The 21124-nt window shown below is 50.1% G+C and overlaps 3 protein-coding genes across 3 annotated transcripts in view; 2 read left to right on the forward strand and 1 right to left on the reverse strand.

Annotated features, from left to right (window-relative positions):
• LOC148435660 (uncharacterized) overlaps positions 1-21124 on the reverse strand; it is a 149681-nt gene that overhangs the window by 14192 nt on the left and 114365 nt on the right. The window lies entirely within an intron of this gene.
• LOC148435661 (uncharacterized) lies at positions 11739-15731 on the forward strand. Its single transcript, XM_088465675.1, has 3 exons — positions 11739-11757; positions 14861-14931; positions 15081-15731. The coding sequence occupies exons 1-3, from the start codon at positions 11739-11741 to the stop codon at positions 15729-15731; spliced, it is 741 nt and encodes a 246-aa protein (XP_088321801.1).
• On the forward strand, positions 18507-19310 carry LOC148435662 (uncharacterized). Its single transcript, XM_088465679.1, has one exon. It carries the CDS (start codon positions 18507-18509, stop codon positions 19308-19310), a length of 804 nt encoding a protein of 267 aa, XP_088321805.1.

A 21124-nucleotide genomic window follows, 5' to 3' on the forward strand; every position in this document is an offset into this window, starting at 1 on the left:
TGACATACTACAAGGAGGGGTTTTGAGTTTTGCTTCCCAGAAGGAAGATTCAAGTGTTACACCTCCAGAGAGGGTTGCAGATTTCATACCCCAGGAAGGGATTCCCGGTGTTGTACCCCAGGAAGGGGAATTTTAAGTTTTGTACCCCAAGAGAGCCTTTCGGGTTTTTCACCCCAGGAGGAAGTGTCTGGTCTTGCGTCCCAAGAGAGGGGTTCATGTTCCATACCCCAAGAGGAAATGTCAAGTCAACTTCCCCAGGAAGTCCCATACCTCGGCAGGGGGTTTCAACTCCTGCACCCCAGAAGGTGGCCATCATTTCAAATCTCACGCCCCAAGGCAGGGTTTCAAGTTTTGTTCATCAGGAGGGGTTTTAGAGTATTATATCCCAGGAGGGGGTCTTCTAGTGTTATACCCCAGGATGGGTTTTCAAATTTCATACCCCAAGAGGGGGTTTTGAGTCACTCACCCGAGGGAGTCTCTGATCTTGCATCCCAAGAGGGGGTTTCATGTTCTATACCCCAAGAGGTAAAGTCAAGTCAGTTTCCCCAGGAGGGGGTTTTAGGTCCCATACTCCAAAAAGGAGTGTCAAGTCCTGTACTTCAGGAGGGGGCCTTGAGTCTCTCGCCCCAAGAGGGGGTTTCAAGTTCCGCACCTCAGCAGGGGGTCTCAAGTCTCATGACACAGGAGGGGGTTTCAAATCTCGTACCTCAAGAGGGGGGGTTCTAGTCTCTCGGCCCAAGGGGGTATTCAAGTTCCGCACCCCAGCAGGGGGTCTCACATCTCGTGCCCCAGCAGGGGGTTTCAAGTCTCACACCCCAGGAGGGGGTTTCTAGTCTTGTACCCCAGCAAGGCTCCTCAAGTGTTACACCACAGGAGGGAGTCTCAAGTCTCACATCTCAAGGGGGAGTTTCATGTTCTGTACCCCAGGTGAAAATATCACGTCCACTTCCCCTGGAAGGGGTTCCTAGTCCCATACCCCAGCCGGGGTTTTCAAGTGTTCCACCCCAGGAAGGAGTCTCAAGACTCACATCCCAAAAAGGGGTTTTGAGTTCCTTACCCCAGAAGGTCTCAAATCTCATACACCGAGAGGGTCTTCGGTTAGTGTTTTGTCCGAGTCAATTGTTTCTGCACCCCTTCAGTCGGGAAGATTACTAGATGATGTTACCGCCACACTGTAGGTGTCACTCAGGAGCCATCCGGAGTCTCTACGCCCATTTGCTTTGATGGAAATATATTGTAGTATTATGCTTTGGTGGAACATTTCCTCGCTATTATGAAATCCTCTCCATCCTTTGGAGTCAAGCCTACCAATGTAGTAGTTTATTATTTCATCTTTCCGAGGTGAAGCTTGGGACTGGGTTGAACCTATTTATGATCCGAAAGTCACCACTCCAGTCAACACCCAGACACATCCCCTGGTGTTCCTGTATAATGTCCCATTCCCAGAAGTCACCACTCCAGTCTTCACCCAGACCCATCCCTTGTGTCCATCTCTTCTGCACACTGGGGACACTTGCTGTAGCTGTACATAGAGTCCTGCTCTAGTGCCCGGAGCTCCTCCCCCTTACTCCAGCAGCAGCATCAGCGTCACATGACCGGCTGCCGTGTGATCCTGTTCTAGCGGCGGCTCCTGCTGTATCCCTGGTAATGTCATCTACTATTATTATACAGGGGGAGCAGCCTGTGGTGTCCTGTTATTACTATTATTATACAGGGGGAGCAGCCTGTGGTGTCCTGTTGTTACTATTATTATACAGGGGGAGCAGCCTGTGGTGTCCTGTTATTACTATTATTATACAGGGGGAGCAGACTGTGGTGTCCTGTTATTACTGTTATTATACAGGGGAAGCAGCCTGTGGTGTCCTGCTAATACAATTATACAGGGGGAGCAGCCTGTGGTGTCCTGTTATTACTATTATTATACAGGGGGAGCAGCCTGTGTTGTCTTGTTATTACTGTTATTATACAGGGGGAGCAGCCTGTGGTGTCCTGCTAATACTATTATTATACAGGGGGAGCAGCCTGTGGTGTCCTGTTATTACTATTATTATACAGGGGGAGCAGCCTGTGGTGTCCTGTTATTACTATTATTATACAGGGGGAGCAGCCTGTGGTGTCCTGTTATTACTATTATTATACAGGGGGAGCTGCCTGTGGTGTCCTGTTATTATTATACAGGGGGAGCAGCCTGTGGTGCCCTGTTATTACTGTTATTATACAGGGGGAGCAGCCTGTGGTGTCCTGCTAATACTATTATTATACAGGGGGAGCAGCCTGTGGTGTCCTGTTATTACTATTATTATACAGGGGGAGCAGCCTGTGTTGTCTTGTTATTACTGTTATTATACAGGGGGAGCAGCCTGTGGTGTCCTGCTAATACTATTATTATACAGGGGGAGCAGCCTCTGGTGTCCTGTTATTACTATTATTATACAGAGGGAGCAGCCTGTGGTGTCCTGTTATTACTATTATTATACAGGGGGAGCAGCCTGTGGTGTCCTGTTGTTACTATTATTATACAGGGGGAGCAGCCTGTGGTGTCCTGTTATTACTATTATTATACAGGGGGAGCAGACTGTGGTGTCCTGTTATTACTGTTATTATACAGGGGGAGCAGCCTGTGGTGTCCTGCTAATACAATTATACAGGGGGAGCAGCCTGTGGTGTCCTGTTATTACTATTATTATACAGGGGGAGCAGCCTGTGTTGTCTTGTTATTACTGTTATTATACAGGGGGAGCAGCCTGTGGTGTCCTGCTAATACTATTATTATACAGGGGGAGCAGCCTGTGGTGTCCTGTTATTACTATTATTATACAGGGGGAGCAGCCTGTGGTGTCCTGTTATTACTATTATTATACAGGGGGAGCAGCCTGTGGTGTCCTGTTATTACTATTATTATACAGGGGGAGCTGCCTGTGGTGTCCTGTTGTTACTATTATTATACAGGGGGAGCAGCCTGTGGTGTCCTGTTATTACTATTATTATACAGGGGGAGCAGACTGTGGTGTCCTGTTATTACTGTTATTATACAGGGGGAGCAGCCTGTGGTGTCCTGCTAATACAATTATACAGGGGGAGCAGCCTGTGGTGTCCTGTTATTACTATTATTATACAGGGGGAGCAGCCTGTGTTGTCTTGTTATTACTGTTATTATACAGGGGGAGCAGCCTGTGGTGTCCTGCTAATACAATTATACAGGGGGAGCAGCCTGTGGTGTCCTGTTATTACTATTATTATACAGGGGGAGCAGCCTGTGTTGTCTTGTTATTACTGTTATTATACAGGGGGAGCAGCCTGTGGTGTCCTGTTATTACTATTATTATACAGGGGGAGCAGCCTGTGGTGTCCTGTTATTACTATTATTATACAGGGGGAGCAGCCTGTGGTGTCCTGTTATTACTATTATTATACAGGGGGAGCTGCCTGTGGTGTCCTGTTATTATTATACAGGGGGAGCAGCCTGTGGTGCCCTGTTATTACTGTTATTATACAGGGGGAGCAGCCTGTGGTGTCCTGCTAATACTATTATTATACAGGGGGAGCAGCCTGTGGTGTCCTGTTATTACTATTATTATACAGGGGGAGCAGCCTGTGTTGTCTTGTTATTACTGTTATTATACAGGGGGAGCAGCCTGTGGTGTCCTGCTAATACTATTATTATACAGGGGGAGCAGCCTGTGGTGTCCTGTTATTACTATTATTATACAGGGGGAGCAGCCTGTGGTGTCCTGTTATTACTATTATTATACAGGGGAGCAGCCTGTGGTGTCCTGTTATTACTATTATTATTATACAGGGGGAGCAGCCTGTGGTGTCCTGTTATTACTATTATAATTGTACAGGAGGAGCAGCCTGTGGTGTCTTGTTATTACTATTATTATTGTACAAGGGGAGCAGCCTGTGGTGTCCTGTTATTACTATTATTATACAGGGGGAGCAGCCTGTGGTGTCCTGTTACTATTATTATACAGGGAGCAGCCTGTAGTGTCCTGTTATTACTATTATTATACAGGGGGAGCAGCCTGTGGTGTCCTGTTATTACTATTATTATTATTATACAGGGGGAGCAGCCTGTGGTGTCCTGTTATTACTATTATTATACAGGGGGAGCAGCCTGTGGTGTCCTGTTATTACTATTATACAGGGGGAGCAGCCTGTGGTGTCCTGTTATTATTATTATACAGGGGGAGCAGCCTGTGGTGTCCTGTTAATACTATTATTATACAGGGGGAGCAGCCTGTGGTGTCCTGTTACTATTACAATTATACAGGGGGAGCAGCCTGTGGTGTCCTGTTATTACTATTATTATACAGGTGGAGCAGCCTGTGGTCTTCTGTTACTATTATTATTATACAGGGGGAGCAGCCTGTGGTGTCCTGTTATTACTATTATTATACAGCGGGAGCAGCCTGTGGTGTCCTGTTATTACTATTATTATTATACAGGGGGAGCAGCCTGTAGTGTCCTGTTATTACTATTATTATACAGGTGGAGCAGCCTGTGGTGTCCTGTTATTATTATACAGGAGGAGCAGCCTGTGGTATCCTGTTACTATTATTATACAGGTGGAGCAGCCTGTGGTGTCCTGTTATTATTATTATTATACAGGAGTAGCAGCCTGTGGTATCCTGTTACTATTATTATACAGGGGGAGCAGCCTGTGGTGTCCTGTTATTACTATTATTATACAGGGGGAGCAGCCTGTGATGTCCTGTTATTAATATCGTGCAGTGGGAGCAGCCTGTGGTGTCTTATTACTATTATACAGGAGGAGCAGCCTGTGGCATCCTGTTATTATTATTTTTATTATTATACAGGGGCAGCAGCCTGTAGTGTCCTGTTATTACTATTATTATACAGGGGGAGCAGCCTGTGGTGTCCTGTTAATAATATGAGATATGGTAAGAACTTACCCTTGTTATCTCTATTTCTACGAAGTCCATAGGGTTCCACAGGATACCTTGGGGTATAGGTGTGACGTCAGTCGCAGGGCACCAAAGAGTTAAGCTTTCAGCCTCCCAGGATGCACTAGGTCCCCCTCCTATACCCCGCCCCCGGGCCAAGGCACCTCAGTTAGTTAACAAGCCATAGGCCGGAGGAGGAGAAGGAAGAGAGAGAACAAAGATCTGGACACATACAAGAATCGCATTCTCACCAGAGGGAGACGGAAAACCGGTGACCAGAGCAAAGCCCATCTGCAGCACAGGTGCGACAGGGCGGGAGTCCTGTGGAACCCTATGGACTTCATAGAAATAGAGATAACAAGGGTAAGTTCTTACCATATCTCATATTTTCTACTTCAGGGTCCATAGGGTATCCACAGGATACCTTGGGGATGTCCCAAAGCAGTATCCTTTAAGGGTGGGGACGCTCCTGTGCAGAAAGGAGAATCCGCCGCCCGAAGGAAGCATCCTGAGAGGCGAAGGTGTCAAACCTGTAATACCTCACGAAGGTATGGACAGAAGACTACGTAGCAGCCTTGCAGATCTGAACTGCCGAGGCACCACGTCGAGCTGCCCACGAAGGACCCACAGACCTAGTGGAATGAGCCTTCAGAGAAGGAGGGACCGGTAGGCCTTCATGAAGATAAGCTTCAGAAATAGCCATACGGATCCAGGCTGCCAAAGTTTGCTTTGAAGCAGGCCAACCCTTTTTACGGAAGCCATAGAGGACAAACAAAGCGTCCGACTTCCTAAACGAAGAAGTGCGGTCAACATAAGTCCTTAAGGCCCGCACAACATCCAAAGAGGCCTCACCCACGGAAAGACCTGGTGAGTTAAAGGCCGGAACAACTATTTCCTCGTTAACATGAAACTGGGAAACAACTTTGGGAAGAAACTCGGGCCGAGTGCGGAGCACTGCCCTGTTCCCATAAAAAAACCAAGAAAGGGGGTCTACAAGAAAGAGCCCCTAACTCAGAAACACGTCTGGCCGAAGCAATGGCCAGAAGGAAAACAGTCTTAGCTGTTAGCCATTTAAGATCCACTGAGCCCAGTGGTTCAAACGGCGGTCCTTGGAGAGCCCTCAGGACCACAGCCAAATCCCAAGGCGCCACAGGTGGAACAAAGGGCGGCTGAATGCGGAGAACACCCTGCATAAAGGTGCGCACATCCGGGATTGTAGCAATCGTACGGTGAAACCAGACAGATAGGGCCGAAACCTGTACCTTCAAAGAAGCAAGGCGAAGCCCATGATCTAGTCCCGCTTGCAGGAAGGCGAGAATCCGAGACAGACGAAACTCCCGCGGTGCATAACCTCTCGGTCGACACCACTGGAAGAACGTATGCCACACGCGATGGTATATCCTCGCGGAAGACGGTTTCCGAGCTCGTAACATGGTACGCACCACAGAGCTGGAAAACCCCCGGGACCTCAGCATGGCCGTCTCAACAGCCACGCCGTCAAAGACAGCCGAGTCAGGTCCGGGTGAAGGCAAGGACCCTGAGACAGAAGGTCCGGTCGTAGCGGCAACCGCAGAGGACTGTCCACGGACAGACCCTGAAGGTCTGAGAACCAGTGCCGTCTGGGCCACGCGGGAGCTATCAACAGGAGCGTCCCTCCTTCCTGTTTGAATTTCCGGATTACCCGTGGAAGAAGGGAGACCGGAGGGAACAGGTATGCGAACCGGAACGTCCACCGGACGGACAGAGCATCCACCAGAGACGCCCCTTCGTCTCTTGTGCGAGACCCGTACACCGGCAACTTGTTGTTGTGCCGGGACACCATGAGGTCGATTTCTGGAAGACCCCACCTGTCCACCAGTAGTTGAAAAACGTCCGGGTGCAGGGACCATTCCCCCGGATGAACGTCCTGGCGACTTAGAAAGTCCGCCTCCCAATTTAGCACTCCCGGGATGAAGACCGCTGATATGGCCGGAAGATTGCGCTCCGCCCAAACCAGGATCCAAGAGACCTCTACGAGAGCCGCCCGACTGCGAGTTCCTCCTTGCCTGTTTATGTAGGTCACGGTGGTAGCGTTGTCCGACTGGACCTGCACCGGGCGACCCTGGAGAAACCGCTGTGCCTGCTGGAGAGCATTGAAGACCGCACGGAGTTCCAAGATATTTATTGGAAGCTCCGCTTCTGTCGGCGTCCACCTGCCCTGGAACAAGTGTGGACCCGAAACTGCTCCCCAGCCCCGAAGACTGGCGTCCGTTGTCAACAGGACCCAATTTGGAACCCAGAACGGACGTCCCTTGTTGAGGTGGGTCGTCTGTAACCACCACGCAAGGGACAGGCGAACCTCCTGGGTGAGCACAATCGTCTGGGACTTCAGAGACTGAGTCAGCCCGTTCCACTTGGACAGGAGCAGGTGCTGCAGAGGTCTGGAGTGAAACTGGGCGTATTCCACCATGTCGAACACCGACACCATGGAGCCCAGTAACCTCATCGCCGAGTGTAAGGACACCCGGCGGCTGTGCAGGCAACTGCGCACCCTTGACTGTAAAGCAGAGATCTTGTCCTCCGTCACGAAGATCCTTTGCTGTCCCGAGTCCAATAAGGCTCCAAGATGCAGAATCCTCCGAGACGGGATTAGAGTGGACTTCTGCCAGTTGATTAGCCAGCCGTGCCGTTGCAGCAGTGCAATGGTCAGGTCCAAGTGGCGTAACAGGAGCTCTGGAGATCCTGCCACCAATAACAGGTCGTCCAAAAACGGTAACATGCGGACTCCCTGCAGCCGCAGAGAAGCCGCCATGACCGCCATCACCTTGGTGAAAACACGTGGTGCTGTTGCCAGGCCAAAAGGTAACGCCCGAAACTGGAAGTGGTCGCTGCGGATTGCAAACCTGAGGAACTGTTGATGGCGCAAAAGAATAGGGACATGCAGGTAAGCGTCCTGTATGTCCAATGACACCAAGTAGTCCCCAGGTTCCAGCGCCAGAATGATGGACCGTAGGGTCTCCATCCGAAACTTCGGGACCCGCAAAGACTTGTTGAGTGCTTTGAGGTTGAGAATCGGACGATATGACCCATTGGGTTTCTGTACCAAAAATAGATTTGAACAGAAACCCTGGCCCCTCTGGGAGAATGGAACAGGCACTATAACTCCAGCCTGGAGCATAGTGTGCAATACCTTCCGCAGCTCCGTAGCCTTGTTCCGGTCTGATGGGAGACCCGTGGTGAAGAAGTGAGCCGGGGGTCTGTGCCGGAAGGAGAGGGCATATCCGTGGGAAACCACCTCCAGAACCCAAGTGTCTGTCGTAGTGGTCGACCAACACTGGGCGAACTGTAGCAGGCGGCCTCCCACCCTGGGATCCCCCAAAGGGAGGCCCGGACCGTCAGGCCGCAGGCTTGTCATCTGGCTTGGGGGCCGGACGTCTGGTACTCCATGCCTGCTTCCGGGGCTTGACCGATTTCTTAGGGCCAGCCTGTCGAGGAAACGACTGTGGTTTGGGCCTGCCCTGGGCCCTAGATGACCGAAAGGACGATGGTCCCGAACCAGAAGGAGCAGCGGCCGACGGGAGACAAGCAGATTTGGCTGCCGCCAGCGTGGCCACAATCTTATCCAGATCCGGACCGAAGAGAACTTCTCCGGTAAACGGCAACGCTTCCAGACCTTTCTTGGAATCTGCGTCCGCCTTCCAGGATCGCAGCCACAAGGTGCGACGAGCAGCTACCGCTGCTGAAGAAATTCTAGACACCAGAGTACTAATGTCTAGAGCCGCCTCGTTGATGTAGGTGGCCGAATCACGGAGATTGCCAATCAACTCCACCTGTTCGGCCGGACAGTCGGATTCAAAAGAAGCCTCTAATGAATCCGCCCAGCGCTCCATCGCTCTGGCAACCCAGCAAATGGCCATAGCCGGCCGTGCTGCCCCCCCTGCAAGGGAATAAGCGGACTTCAGGCAGATTTCTACCTTGCGGTCCGTAGCATCCTTAAGGGAGGACATGGATGGCATCGGCAATGTGGCACTACGGACAAGACGGGTCACGTGAGAATCCACCTGTGGAGGGGATTCCCACTTAGCAAAATAATTATCCGCGAATGGATAAGCCACCGCCAGGCGTCTCTGCGGCTGGTATCTTTTGCCAGGTTGTTTCCACGCCTCCTCTAAATGGTCCACCAACTGACCTGAAAGAGGAAAGACTGTGGCATCGCCCTTCACATCTTTGAAAAAGGCATACTTAGATTTAGCCACTGGGGGAACTTCGTCCTCAATCACCAAGGCTGTGCGGACCGCCCGAATAAGTCCAGGAATATATACTTTGGACTTAGCATCAGCGTCCTTAGTATGGAGAGGTTCCTGATCGTAAGGATCCAGAATCTCCCCATCATCAGACGTCCCTTCGTCATCCTCATAAGGAGCGGACAGAGACGCCACCGGCCTTTTATGAGGCCGCATCACAGACTCCCCTTGCAACACATCCGACAAGTGCTGTACAGAACTCGTCAGGGAGTTAACCCACGCTGGCTCCTGAGAACCCGGGAGCGGGGAAATAGGGAGACTGTGGGGTACCACCAATTGTCGTGGGAACCCCTGCATGGGTGACGACACCACAGACTGCTGGGACAAACCCATCGGAGTAAACGCGGGCTGCGGAGCTAACTGGCCCACTAAAGCTGTTAACGCCTGAGCGAAACAAGCCCAGGGCGGCTCCTGTACCGGTGCTGTAACCGTAATAGGCCGCGCCATGGACAAACACTGCCGGCAAAGGCCCTCCGCGCTACCCTCCCCCTCCGCTAACGGTACTTTGCACGTGGTACACTGTAGCCGGAGGGGAAAATCACTTTCAGACATGATGGCACCACGTATGTGACCTCTCTCACCAATTAAGTATTAAATAGGCGAGAGACCACCCTGCAGCACCGCACCGCAAGGGCTTTAGCAGAAGAACAGGGACAGTAATAAAGCTGACAGTTTAGAGAAGAAAAGTTACAGGCAGCGCTAGCACAGTCACATACAATGCAGAGAAATAACAATTCCTGCACTAACAGCGCTGATTACTCAACTACACAGACACAGGGCCTGGTAGGACACAGCGCTGCATACACAGACCTGAGCCACAGCGGAGGAGAGGTATGCGGGGGGACCCAGACCACGATGCTTCCGTCCAGCGCTTCCAGCAGCGTTCACCATGCGTTCTGGAGAAGATGGCTGCCGAGGAGCAGAGAGGAGGCTGGCCTGGGGGAGGAGCGCTGCCACAGGACCAGTCGGCAGCATGCAGAGAGGGCTGTGTGCAGCGGGGGAGGCGCCGGCTGTGAGACAGGGAAGGCGCGCTCCCCTGGCATGCATTTAACCCCTGGGATGCCGCAGCGCTACCGCTCTGCTGTGGTCCGCTGTCCCAGGGGGTAGTGGAAGCGCAGGTTGGTCGCCTGGCTCCACGCTGCAGCCAGTCCCCAGGGAGCCCCCTGCCTGGGGACTTAGGACCATGTGATCAGCGGGGACCCACCGCGGGACCCCGCTGCTTACCTCTGTCCCCCTTGAATCCGGCCATGGTCCGGAGCATCTGGGGTCACCGCTAGCTGTGACCCCAGACGCCCACCAGCATCCCCGGATCAGTACCGGCGTTCTGGTACCGGCGGGGTGTAGGGAAGACAGCATGGACGTCAGGACTGACTGTCCATGCTGTTCATCCAGATGTGCAGCCACAGCTGCATGAAGAAAAAGCTTCAGGGGCTCTTCTAGCCCCCACTCCAACAGGTGCACCCGACTCCGGCCGGGCACCAAACTAAACTGAGGTGCCTTGGCCCGGGGGCGGGGTATAGGAGGGGGACCTAGTGCATCCTGGGAGGCTGAAAGCTTAACTCTTTGGTGCCCTGCGACTGACGTCACACCTATACCCCAAGGTATCCTGTGGATACCCTATGGACCCTGAAGTAGAAACTATTATTATACAGGGGGAGCAGCTAGTGGTGTCCTGTTATTATTATTATACATGGGGAGCAGCCTGTGGTGTCCTATTATTACTGTTATTATACAGGGGGAGCAGCCTGTGGTGTCATTTTGTTATTATTGTACAGGGGGAGCAGCCTGTGGTATCCTGTTACTATTTTACAGGAGGAGCAGCCTGTGGTGTCCTGTTGTTACTATTATTATACAGGAGGAGCAGCCTGTGGCGTGTTGTTACTATTATTATACAGGGGGAACAGCCTGTAGTGTCCTGTTATTATTATTATTATTCAGAAGGAGCAGCTTGTGGTGCCTTTTATTACTAATATTATACAGGGAGAGCAGCCTGTGGTGTCCTGTTATTAATATGGTACAGTGGGAGCAACCTGTGGTGTCATTTTATTGTTATTGTACAGGGGGAGAAGCCTGTGGTGTCCTGTCACTATTATACAGGGGGAGCAGCCTGTGGTGTACTGTTACTTTTATTATACAGGGGGAGCAGCCTGTGGTGTCCTGTTATTATTATTATTGTTATTATTATACAGGAGGAGTAGCCTGTGGTGTTTTATTATTATACAGGTGGAGCAGCTGTGGTGTTCTGTTATTATATAGGGGGGAGCAGCCTGTGGTGTCCTTTTAAAATTATTGTTATTATTGTTATATTATTATTATTATTTACAGGGTAACAGCCTGTGGTGTCCTGCTACAATTATACAGGTGGAGCAGCCTGTGGTATCCTGTTATTACATAGCAGCAGATACAGAGTAATAGTAACTCTAATGAGCTGTCAGAGAAAGGAATAACACATAATAGGTATAAAATGCAAATATGGGAAGTAGTCTGTATACCGACAGTCAGAATCCTGATGCGCCCTATAATGTCTGCAGGATCCGGACGGGTCAAAATGCCGACAACTTCAACCGGTGAGTGTTAGGGTTAGGCTGCAGGAGTGGCGGGTTAGGGTACTGGAGGGGAGGTTTATGGTAAGGTTGTGGGGGGAGGGAGGTAGTTAGGGTTAGATGGGGAGGGGGTGGTTAGAGATAGCCTGCAGGAGGGTGGGTTTGGGTTAGAGTTAACCTTAGGATACTTAATGAAAATCCCGACATTTTCTCTGTCAGGATTCTGATGCCGGCATTCCAACCATCTGGACTTTGACCATCAGGATGTTGTAACCAACCCCTTATGTACGAGGGTGGTTCAATAAGTAAGGTAACAAGATCTCTCCTGTGTAATGTTCTCTAAGTCATTCTAATTACCCACCAGGCCAGAGCAGGTGGACCACTGCTTCCCCTCACACCCATTACACTGCGCCTCATATCAGTTATACTGTCCCAGCATCAGGTGTAAGATGGCGGAGCTGGTGGTAACATGGGCACACACTGAGACTGTCTGTCAGGGCGTCTTGTTATCCTAAGCAATAGGGAGTCTCTCAGAGACAGCCAGTGGCTGAGACAGTCCCCAGATCCTCAGAGTGTCACTGATTATCCCCCAGGACATGTCTCACCCCACCCTACACTGCACACACACGGCCGGCAGGCTGGTCACACATGTAACATACATCTGAGGTGCGGTCATTTGTCATTTCATCATTTGTGCAGAGTGACTGATGGGATTCTGTATTGCTTAACCCTTTGTTTTGTCCCCTGGGCTGCCTGCTGTCCTATCTCTGTGTTATTAACCTCTTCTGTTCCCTTTCCCCTCCCCTGTGTTACTGACACCTCTGTACAGCTGTTACACCCCCTGTTGTGCACTGACATGACTGAGGAGGTGAGGGGATCTGGGAGTGTATGCAGTGATATTTTATGTCTCCCCCAATACACAGGATTACACAGTAGTGAAGAAGACATCCGGTGACTGTAAGACACCCAGCAGCCGTCCCTGTGTGTTAGGAGGACTTAGCAGGACCCAGAGCACCATCACGGTGCCTCCACCTCACTCACTGATACATGAGAGACACAATGACCAGAAGATCCTGGAACTCACCAACAAGATCATTCAGCCGCTGTCTGGAGAGGTGACTGCTGGGAATGGGACATTATACAATACCACCAGGGGATGTGTCTGGGTGATGACTGGAGAGGTAGCGTTCCCGCTAGGCTGTTTTAGCGGGGCGCGGCGTCCTGCCCTCCTTCTGGTGGGCAAAAAGCACCCTGCCCTCCAGGAGGAGGGCAAAAAGCGCCCTGCCCTCACAGCCTGCGGGAGCCGTTCTCACCCGCGGGACGCAGTGTCCCGCGGGTGGAGAAACATGCGGTGACCCAGTCACCGCCGGAGAATAGACGCCGGGCACATGCGCCCGGCATCTATTCTCCCTGTCTGCACGGCTTGGGGGCTGCCCAGCGTGTCCGGAAGTGCCGGGCACGCCCCCAAGAGTAACGAAAAGGGGACGCGTCTTATAGACACGCCCCCTTTTCTGATGACCACGCCCCCTTCTCAGTCGCGCGCGCGCACAGCCATGCCCTCTCTAGCTCCGGCGCCCTGCCTCCCGCCGGAGCTAGAGGGAACACTAGAGAGGTGACTGCTGGGAATGGGACATTATACAGTAACACAATCGGATGTGTCTGGGTGATGACTGGAGAGGTGACTGCTGGTAATGGGACACTATACAGTAACACCAGGGGATGTGTCTGAGTGATGACTGGAGAGGTGACTGCTGGGAATGGGACATTACACAGTAACTCCAGGGGGTGTGTCTGGGTGATGACTGGAGAGGTAGCGTTCCCGCTAGGCTGTTTTAGCGGGGCGCGGCGCCCTGCCCTTCTTCTGGTGGGCAAAAAGCACCCTGCCCTCCAGGAGGAAGGCAAAAAGCGCCCTGCCCTCACAGCCTGCGGAAGCCGTTCTCACCCGCGGGACGCAGTGTCCCGCGGGTGGAGAAACATGCGGTGACCCAGTCACCGCCGGAGAATAGACGCCGGGCGCATGCGCCCGGCATCTATTCTCCCTGTCTGCACGGCTTGGGGGCTGCCCGGCGTGTCCGGAAGTGCCGGGCACGCCCCCAAGAGTAACGAAAAGGGGACGCGTCTTATAGACACGCCCCCCTTTTCCGATGACCACGCCCCCTTCTCAGTCGCGCGCGCGCACAGGCATGCCCTCTCTAGCTCCGGCGCCCTGCCTCCCGCCGGAGCTAGAGGGAACACTAGAGAGGTGACTGCTGGTAATGGGACACTATACAGTAACACCAGGGGATGTGTCTGAGTGATGACTGGAGAGGTGACTGCTGGGAATGGGACATTACACAGTAACTCCAGGGGATGTGTCTGGGTGATGACTGGAGAGGTGACTGCTGGGAATGGGACATTATACAGTAACTCCAGGGGATGTGTCTGGGTGATGACTGGAGAGGTGACTGCTGGGAATGGGACATTACACAGTAACTCCAGGGGATGTGTCTGGGTGATGACTGGAGAGGTGACTGCTGGGAATGGGACATTACACAGTAACACCAGGGAATGTGTCTGGGTGATGACTGGAGAGGTGACTGCTGGAAATGGGACATTACACAGTAACACCAGGGGATGTGTCTGTGTGATGACTGGAGAGGTGACTGCTGGGAATGGGACATTATACAGTAACACCAGGGGATGTGTCTGTGTGATGACTGGAGAGGTGACTGTTGGGAATGGGACATTATACAGTAACACCAGGGGATGTGTCTGTGTGATGACTGGAGAGGTGACTGCTGGGAATGGGACATTATACAGTAACACCAGGGGATGTGTCTGGATGATGACTGTATCATTGTGTGTGTCAGGTTCCTATAAGGTGTCAGGATGTCACTGTCTATGTCTCCATGTAGGAGGGGGAGTATATAGAGGAACACAAGGGTCTGTACAAGGACGTGATGATGGAGAATCACCGGCCCCTCACATCACTGGGTAAGAGGAGACTGTCATTTATTGTACAGGGGAGAGCAGGTATGGGGTCCCCCTATATACACAGATCACCTGATAGTCACATATATACAATGTACTCAGTCACTGTGTGTCTCCTACAGATGGACCCAGTAACAGAAATACAGAAATACCCCAGAGAGATGTCCCCATCCTCTTTATTCACAGGATTGTACAGAGGAGAATCACAGGACCCCACAGGAGCATCAGGTAGATGGGATTTAGGGTCTCACTAATATACCACAGTGACTGTCACTATATGATCTGTAGAGAAGCTGTGTGTGTCTTATACACTGATATTATACTGTCTAATCTCTATTAACAAAATCAAACATTATTAAAAAACTATTTATCTTTAGTTTGCAGCGCTGATTAATATTAAGATAGAAGATATAAAGGGAGAAGTAGAGACGTATGTGACTGATATGAAGGCAGAAGATATAGAGGGAGAAGAAGAGACATATGTGACTGATATGAAGGCAGAAGATATAGAGGGAGAAGAAGAGACATATGTGACTGATATGAAGGCAGAAGATACAGAGGGAGAAGATGAGACGTATGTGACTGATATGAAGGCAGAAAATATAGAGGGAGAAGACGAGATGTATGTGACTGTTATGAAGGCAGAAGATACAGAGGGAGAAGAGGAGACATATGTGACTGATATGAAGGCAGCAGATACAGAAAGAGAAGAAGAGATATTTGTGGCTGATATGAAGGAAGAAGATATAGAGGGAGAAGAAGAGACGTATGTGACTGATATGAAGGCAGAAGATATAGAGGGAGAAGAAGAGATGTATGTGGCTGATATAAAGGCAGAAGATAAAGAGGGAGAAGAAGAGACGTATGTGACTTATATGAAGGCAGAAGATACAGAGGGAAAAGAAGAGACATATGTGTCTGATAATAAGGCACAAAAAAGATATATAGAGGGAGAAGAGACACATGTGAGGAGTGATCAGCAGTGTAAGAAGGAGAAAATCCCTACAGATATCAGCACAGGTGAGTAATAAAGACTTATTACAGAAAAAAGTCACATATGCTCCTTGTTCTGTCACTACAACAATCTCTTATCCTACACCCTCCTCTGTCAGTACAAACTAATGAGGAAAATGTATCTGTCCAGTAGAGGAGTCAGGAGCCATATGCCATTATTATACTCCTTCTGTGTGTTACCAGCCCAGAAATCTGACCAGTCTCCTCCCCACACTCTCTGGTGTATCTCATACATCATTGCAGGGGATGTAGCTATATTAAATAAATCACTGGTCAATGTGATGAATAATATGTCATTGTCAATATACTGTGTACTACCCATCACACACACACAACCACACACCCGTCATCGCACAATTGCTCCTCCACTTTCTGTGGTTGGATGTTCTGTACTCATACACTTTATCTGCTGACCTGTCTCTGTATCCTGCTCTGCCCTCCTGGTGTCTTCCTCTTTCCGCTGTTACTTTTCTGTGCCCTGCACCATTCCCCTACCCTGTCCTGGTTCCTCCCCTGCTCTGCACCATTCCGTTACCCTGTCCTGCTGCACCATTCCCCTATCCTGTCCTGCTCTCTCCCCCGCTCTATGCCATTCCCCTACCCTGTACTGCTGCCTCCCCCACTCTGTGCCCTGCACAATTCCCCTACCCTGTCCTGCCGCCTCCCCCGCTCTGCGCCCTGTGCCATTCCCCTACCCTGTCCTGCTTCCTCCCCCACTCTACGCCCTGCGCCATTCCCCTATCCTGTCCTGCTGCCTCCCCCGCTCTGTGCCCTGCACCATTCCCCTACCCTGTCCTGCTGCCTCCCTCACTCGGTTCTCTGTGTCATTCCCCTACCCTGTCCTGCTGCCTACACCTCTCTGTGCCATGCTCCATTCCTCTACCCTGTCCTGCTGCCTCCCCCGCTCTGTAACCTCTATTCCCCTACCCTGTCCTGCTGCCTCCCCCACTCGGTTCTCTGTGCCATTCCCCTACCCTGTCCTGCTGCCTCCCTCACTCGGTTCTCTGTGTCATTCCCCTACCCTGTCCTGCTGCCTACACCTCTCTGTGCCCTGCTCCATTTCTCTACCCTGTCCTGCTGCCTCCTCCGCTCTGTAACCTCTATTCCCCTACCCTGTCCTGCTGCCTCCCCCACTCGGTTCTCTGTGCCATTCCCCTACCCTGTCCTGCTGCCTCCCCCACTCGGTTCTCTGTGCCATTCCCCTACACTGTCCTGCTGCCTTCCCCGCTCTGTGCCCTGCACCATTCCCCTACCCTGTCCTACGGCCTCCCCCGCTGTGCCCTGCTCTATTCCTCTACCCTGTACTGCTGCCTCCCCTGCTCTATACCATTCCCCTACCCTGTCCTCCAGCATCCCCCGCTCTGTGACATTCCCCTCTCCTGCTGCCTCCTCTGGTCTGTGCCTTTTCCCTACTATGTCCTGCTGCCTTCACCGCTCTGCCCTTGGACATTCCCTACCCTATCCTGCTGCCTCCCCTGCTCTGTGCCCTTGGACATTCCACTGTCATGTCCTGTCTCACCTGCTCTGTGCCACCATCATTCTGTGTTGCTCTGTCCTATCTCTCCCCTTCCCACTCAGCGTTTGTATACAGTGACTCATTACCCTAATTGATACCCCTTTTACACCGGAGTTAAAACCCGGGTTATTGCAGGGTTAACCCGGGCAGCTCCTTGGTGTAAAAGGGGTGAGGGTTGGATCGCCGGGTCGAGTGAAACCCTGCTGTGTGTACGGCGCACTCCGGGTCTTGATGACCTGCAGTGCACCGCAAGCCGGTTGATTGGTCTGGCTTCAGTGGCGCTTGGAGATGACGTCATCTCCAAGTGTCCACTTTCACGCCGGAAAAACCGGTGTGAGCTGCGCCGACTCAGGAATATCCCGAGTCGTCGCCGGCTTAATTCCGGGTCTGATCCAGATAGGAACCCTATTCCAACTCCGGGTCAGACCCAGAATTTTGGTGGAAGAGGGGTATAAGTAGCATGACTCTGGTGGGGAGGACCATATAGAAGCTGCTTTTGCTATATATATTCCCACCTGGAGAACTTTGTGTAGTGTGGACGCAGTTGTTAGTAATTATAGTCCATGTGGCTGGATCTATGACTTGTGCAGATAATGTGCTTGTGCCATTTTATGTATTCAATGAGAGTCTTGTTTCTTGTTGGTTCATTTGTTAATGTAATAATGTGGTCACTGTTTGTACCTGCAAATTAAACATAAAATTATACAGCTAATCCTCTTCATTTATAACATGGTGGTGTAGTGGGGTTAGGATTGCTGCCTCACAGCACTAAGTTCATGAGTTTAATTTTCAACCAAAGTGATGTGTGGAGTTTTGTATGTATTTCCTGGAAAAATCATACTGGTAGGTTAATTGACCTCTGACCCAAATAAAGCATATTGTGTGTGCTAGTAGATATGGTTGTGAATATAGATTGTAAACCTATTGGACAAATATTCTCTGTAAGGCGCTGTGAAATGTGTGAGCCTTATGAAGAGCTCTGAATAATAATAATAATAATAATAATAATACAGTTATTGTATTTCCAGCAGATGGACGCACAAGCAGGAATGACTTAGAGGAAGATCTCATCTTATCTACAGATATTAAAATAGAAGATAACATCACACAGGAATCTCCAGGAGATAATCCCGTTATGCTAAATATACATCCAGTACCTCACAGTGCAGATATATCATCTGATCCATCTAATTGTGACCAATGTTCTCCTGATACCTCAGGTTTTGTTACACATAGTGCAGCTCATACACCTGATAAAATATTTCCCTGTTCTATGTGTGGGAAATGTTTTACACTGAAATCAAATCTTGTAACACATCAGAGAAGTCACACAAGTGAGAAACCATTTCAATGCTCTGAGTGTGGGAAATATTTTACTTATAAATCAAAGCTTGTTACACATCAGAGCTATCACACAGGTGAGAAACCATTTTCATGTTCTGAGTGTGAGAAATGTTTTATACAGAAATCAGCTCTTTTTAGACATCAGAGAAGTCACTCAGGTGAGAAACCATTTCCATGTTCTGTGTGTGAGAAATGTTTTACGGATAAATCATCTCTTGTTAGACATCAGAGATGTCACACTGGTGAGAAACCATTTCCATGCTCTGAATGTGGGAAATGTTTTATTGATAAATCAAATCTTGTTAGACATCAGAGAAGTCAGACAGGTGAGAAACCATTTCCATGCTCTGAATGTGGGAAATGTTTTACTAATACATCACATCTTGTTATACATCAGAGAAGTCACACAGGTGAGAGGCCATTTCTATGTTCTGAGTGTGGGAAATGTTTTACACAGAAATCAGATCTTGTTACACATCAGAGACATCACACAGGTGAGAAACCATTTCCATGTTCTGAGTGTGGTAAATGTTTTACACAGAAAGCAGATCTTCTTATACATGAGAGAAGTCACAGAGATGAGCGCCCATTTACATGCTCTGAGTGTGGGAAATGTTTTACATATAAATCAGCTCTAGATATACATCAGAGAAGCCATTTCCATGCCCAGAATGTGGAAAAATGTTATACACAGAAAGATCATCTTGTTACATATCAGAGATCACAAAGGTAAGAAACCATTTTCATGCTCTGAGTGTGGGAAATGTTTTACACAGAAGTCACATCTTGGTAGACATCAGATATCACACAAGAGAAAGCATTTCCATGAGCTGATACAAAACAGGGCTGTAGGAACACTCCAGTCACACAGTATTTCAAAATTTTAAGTTCTCTATCTGCACATAATTGGGATGTGTGACATTACTATACAAGCGGAGGGATGTACAGCGCTTGGGAAATCTGAACAATAATAAATGATTAATATAGGGTTTGATATAGGAGCAATTAATAATTTATACTATTTAATTTGAACTCTCACAGGGGCTTATCTGGATGTTCTAACTGAATTCAATCCACCCAGAGGGTTTGAATGAATCAGTAGAACTGACCACTATTTCCTGATATATCATCGCTATCATTTTAGTGGGTTAAACAGTTGAACCTTGTATGCTGTAATTGTGATTCTGGAGGAAGGAATGCAATAAAATATATTACTGCAACCTGGCATCTCTACAAAAGGATTTTTATTTATTAGATACAATTGATCTCTAATACTTATAAGAATAGTTGATGTGCAATAAGGGTCAAGTCAATCATATAAGCTGAAAACAAACTGATGCAGTATCATGAAAAAACAGATTAAATATATATTGATATTATATAAGGCCGGATGTAGGTGTTAGCCTATAACCCCCCAAAGAGCAAAAACAGACACCAAGAAAACAAACAGTACAGATGACTGTACATAGGGAAGGGGGTGTGTGTAGTTTACATGGACAGTTTGCATTGTGGGGAGCAGGTTGGGGAGGGAAATTATGGGCAAAATAAGGTGCTAGCATAAAGACCTCGTGGGTTAAGTCAATGACTGATGCTGCAGGGTCTCGATGGTGAGATCCTGAGTATCCTTGGTGATTATAGGTGGTATATGAAAAGAAAGGAGAAAGGTGCGCTTTTCCTGTAATTGTTGGGGTGTGTTTGTCTACCTCCTTGAAGAAGGCAGAATACTGCCTAAATGTGTTGGAGACACCCCAGTTCTCTAACACTCTCCCTGCATACCTCTTAGCGCCCCTTCCCGCACCACGGGGTCGTGCCACCTCCTCACCACCTCCCTGCAGCTGAAGACCCCGGTTGCGACCACACAAGCCAAGCCTTGGCCAGAACCGCCGTGGCACCACCAGCTACCGGTGTCCTCTGCCAGACCCACCTCTCACCATACCCAGAGGCGCACACCGACCCCGACCACCGGTCAAACAAACCCCACAGACTGGCCCCAGGTTGCAGACCAGCCATCGCACGTGGGCACTGACAGCAGAAGACACATCAGTGTGCTCACCCCAAGGGTGCCAAGATCCACAGGCTAGACCAGCGTGCCTTCGGAGGAAGGAACCCGTCCCCATTGCCAGCTTAGCGCTCTGGACTGCAGCCACCAGCAGGCCTAGGGGACCAAGCACCCAGCATACGACGTGGGCATTGCACACCCGCTGAACACAACCCACCGGTCCGGCAAGCTCCCGCAGGGCACACAGTGCCTTCCACGGTCCGATGACCCACCAGCGCAGAACATCATAGCATCCACCGCACAACACCCACCTCTGCAAAACGGCCGCATCGATTACCTACGAACATACAAATCCTACCAGTAGGCAAGTACTTTGGGATTAATCTGCGCGCGGGACGCTGCCTGGGTACTCACATCTGACTTTCATTTCCCCAACCACACCACCAGAAACTCTGAAGACTGTCGACCAAAGGTCCAGCAGGGAAAGCGTGCCAGTCATTGAACCGCACAGCAAGGAGCCCCCCAAAAGGGACCACCCACACCCCACA

This window comes from Taudactylus pleione, unplaced genomic scaffold (assembly GCF_031769625.1).
Source record: "Taudactylus pleione unplaced genomic scaffold, aTauple2 ptg002133l, whole genome shotgun sequence".
In the NCBI taxonomy this organism is placed as follows: Eukaryota; Metazoa; Chordata; class Amphibia; order Anura; family Myobatrachidae; genus Taudactylus; species Taudactylus pleione.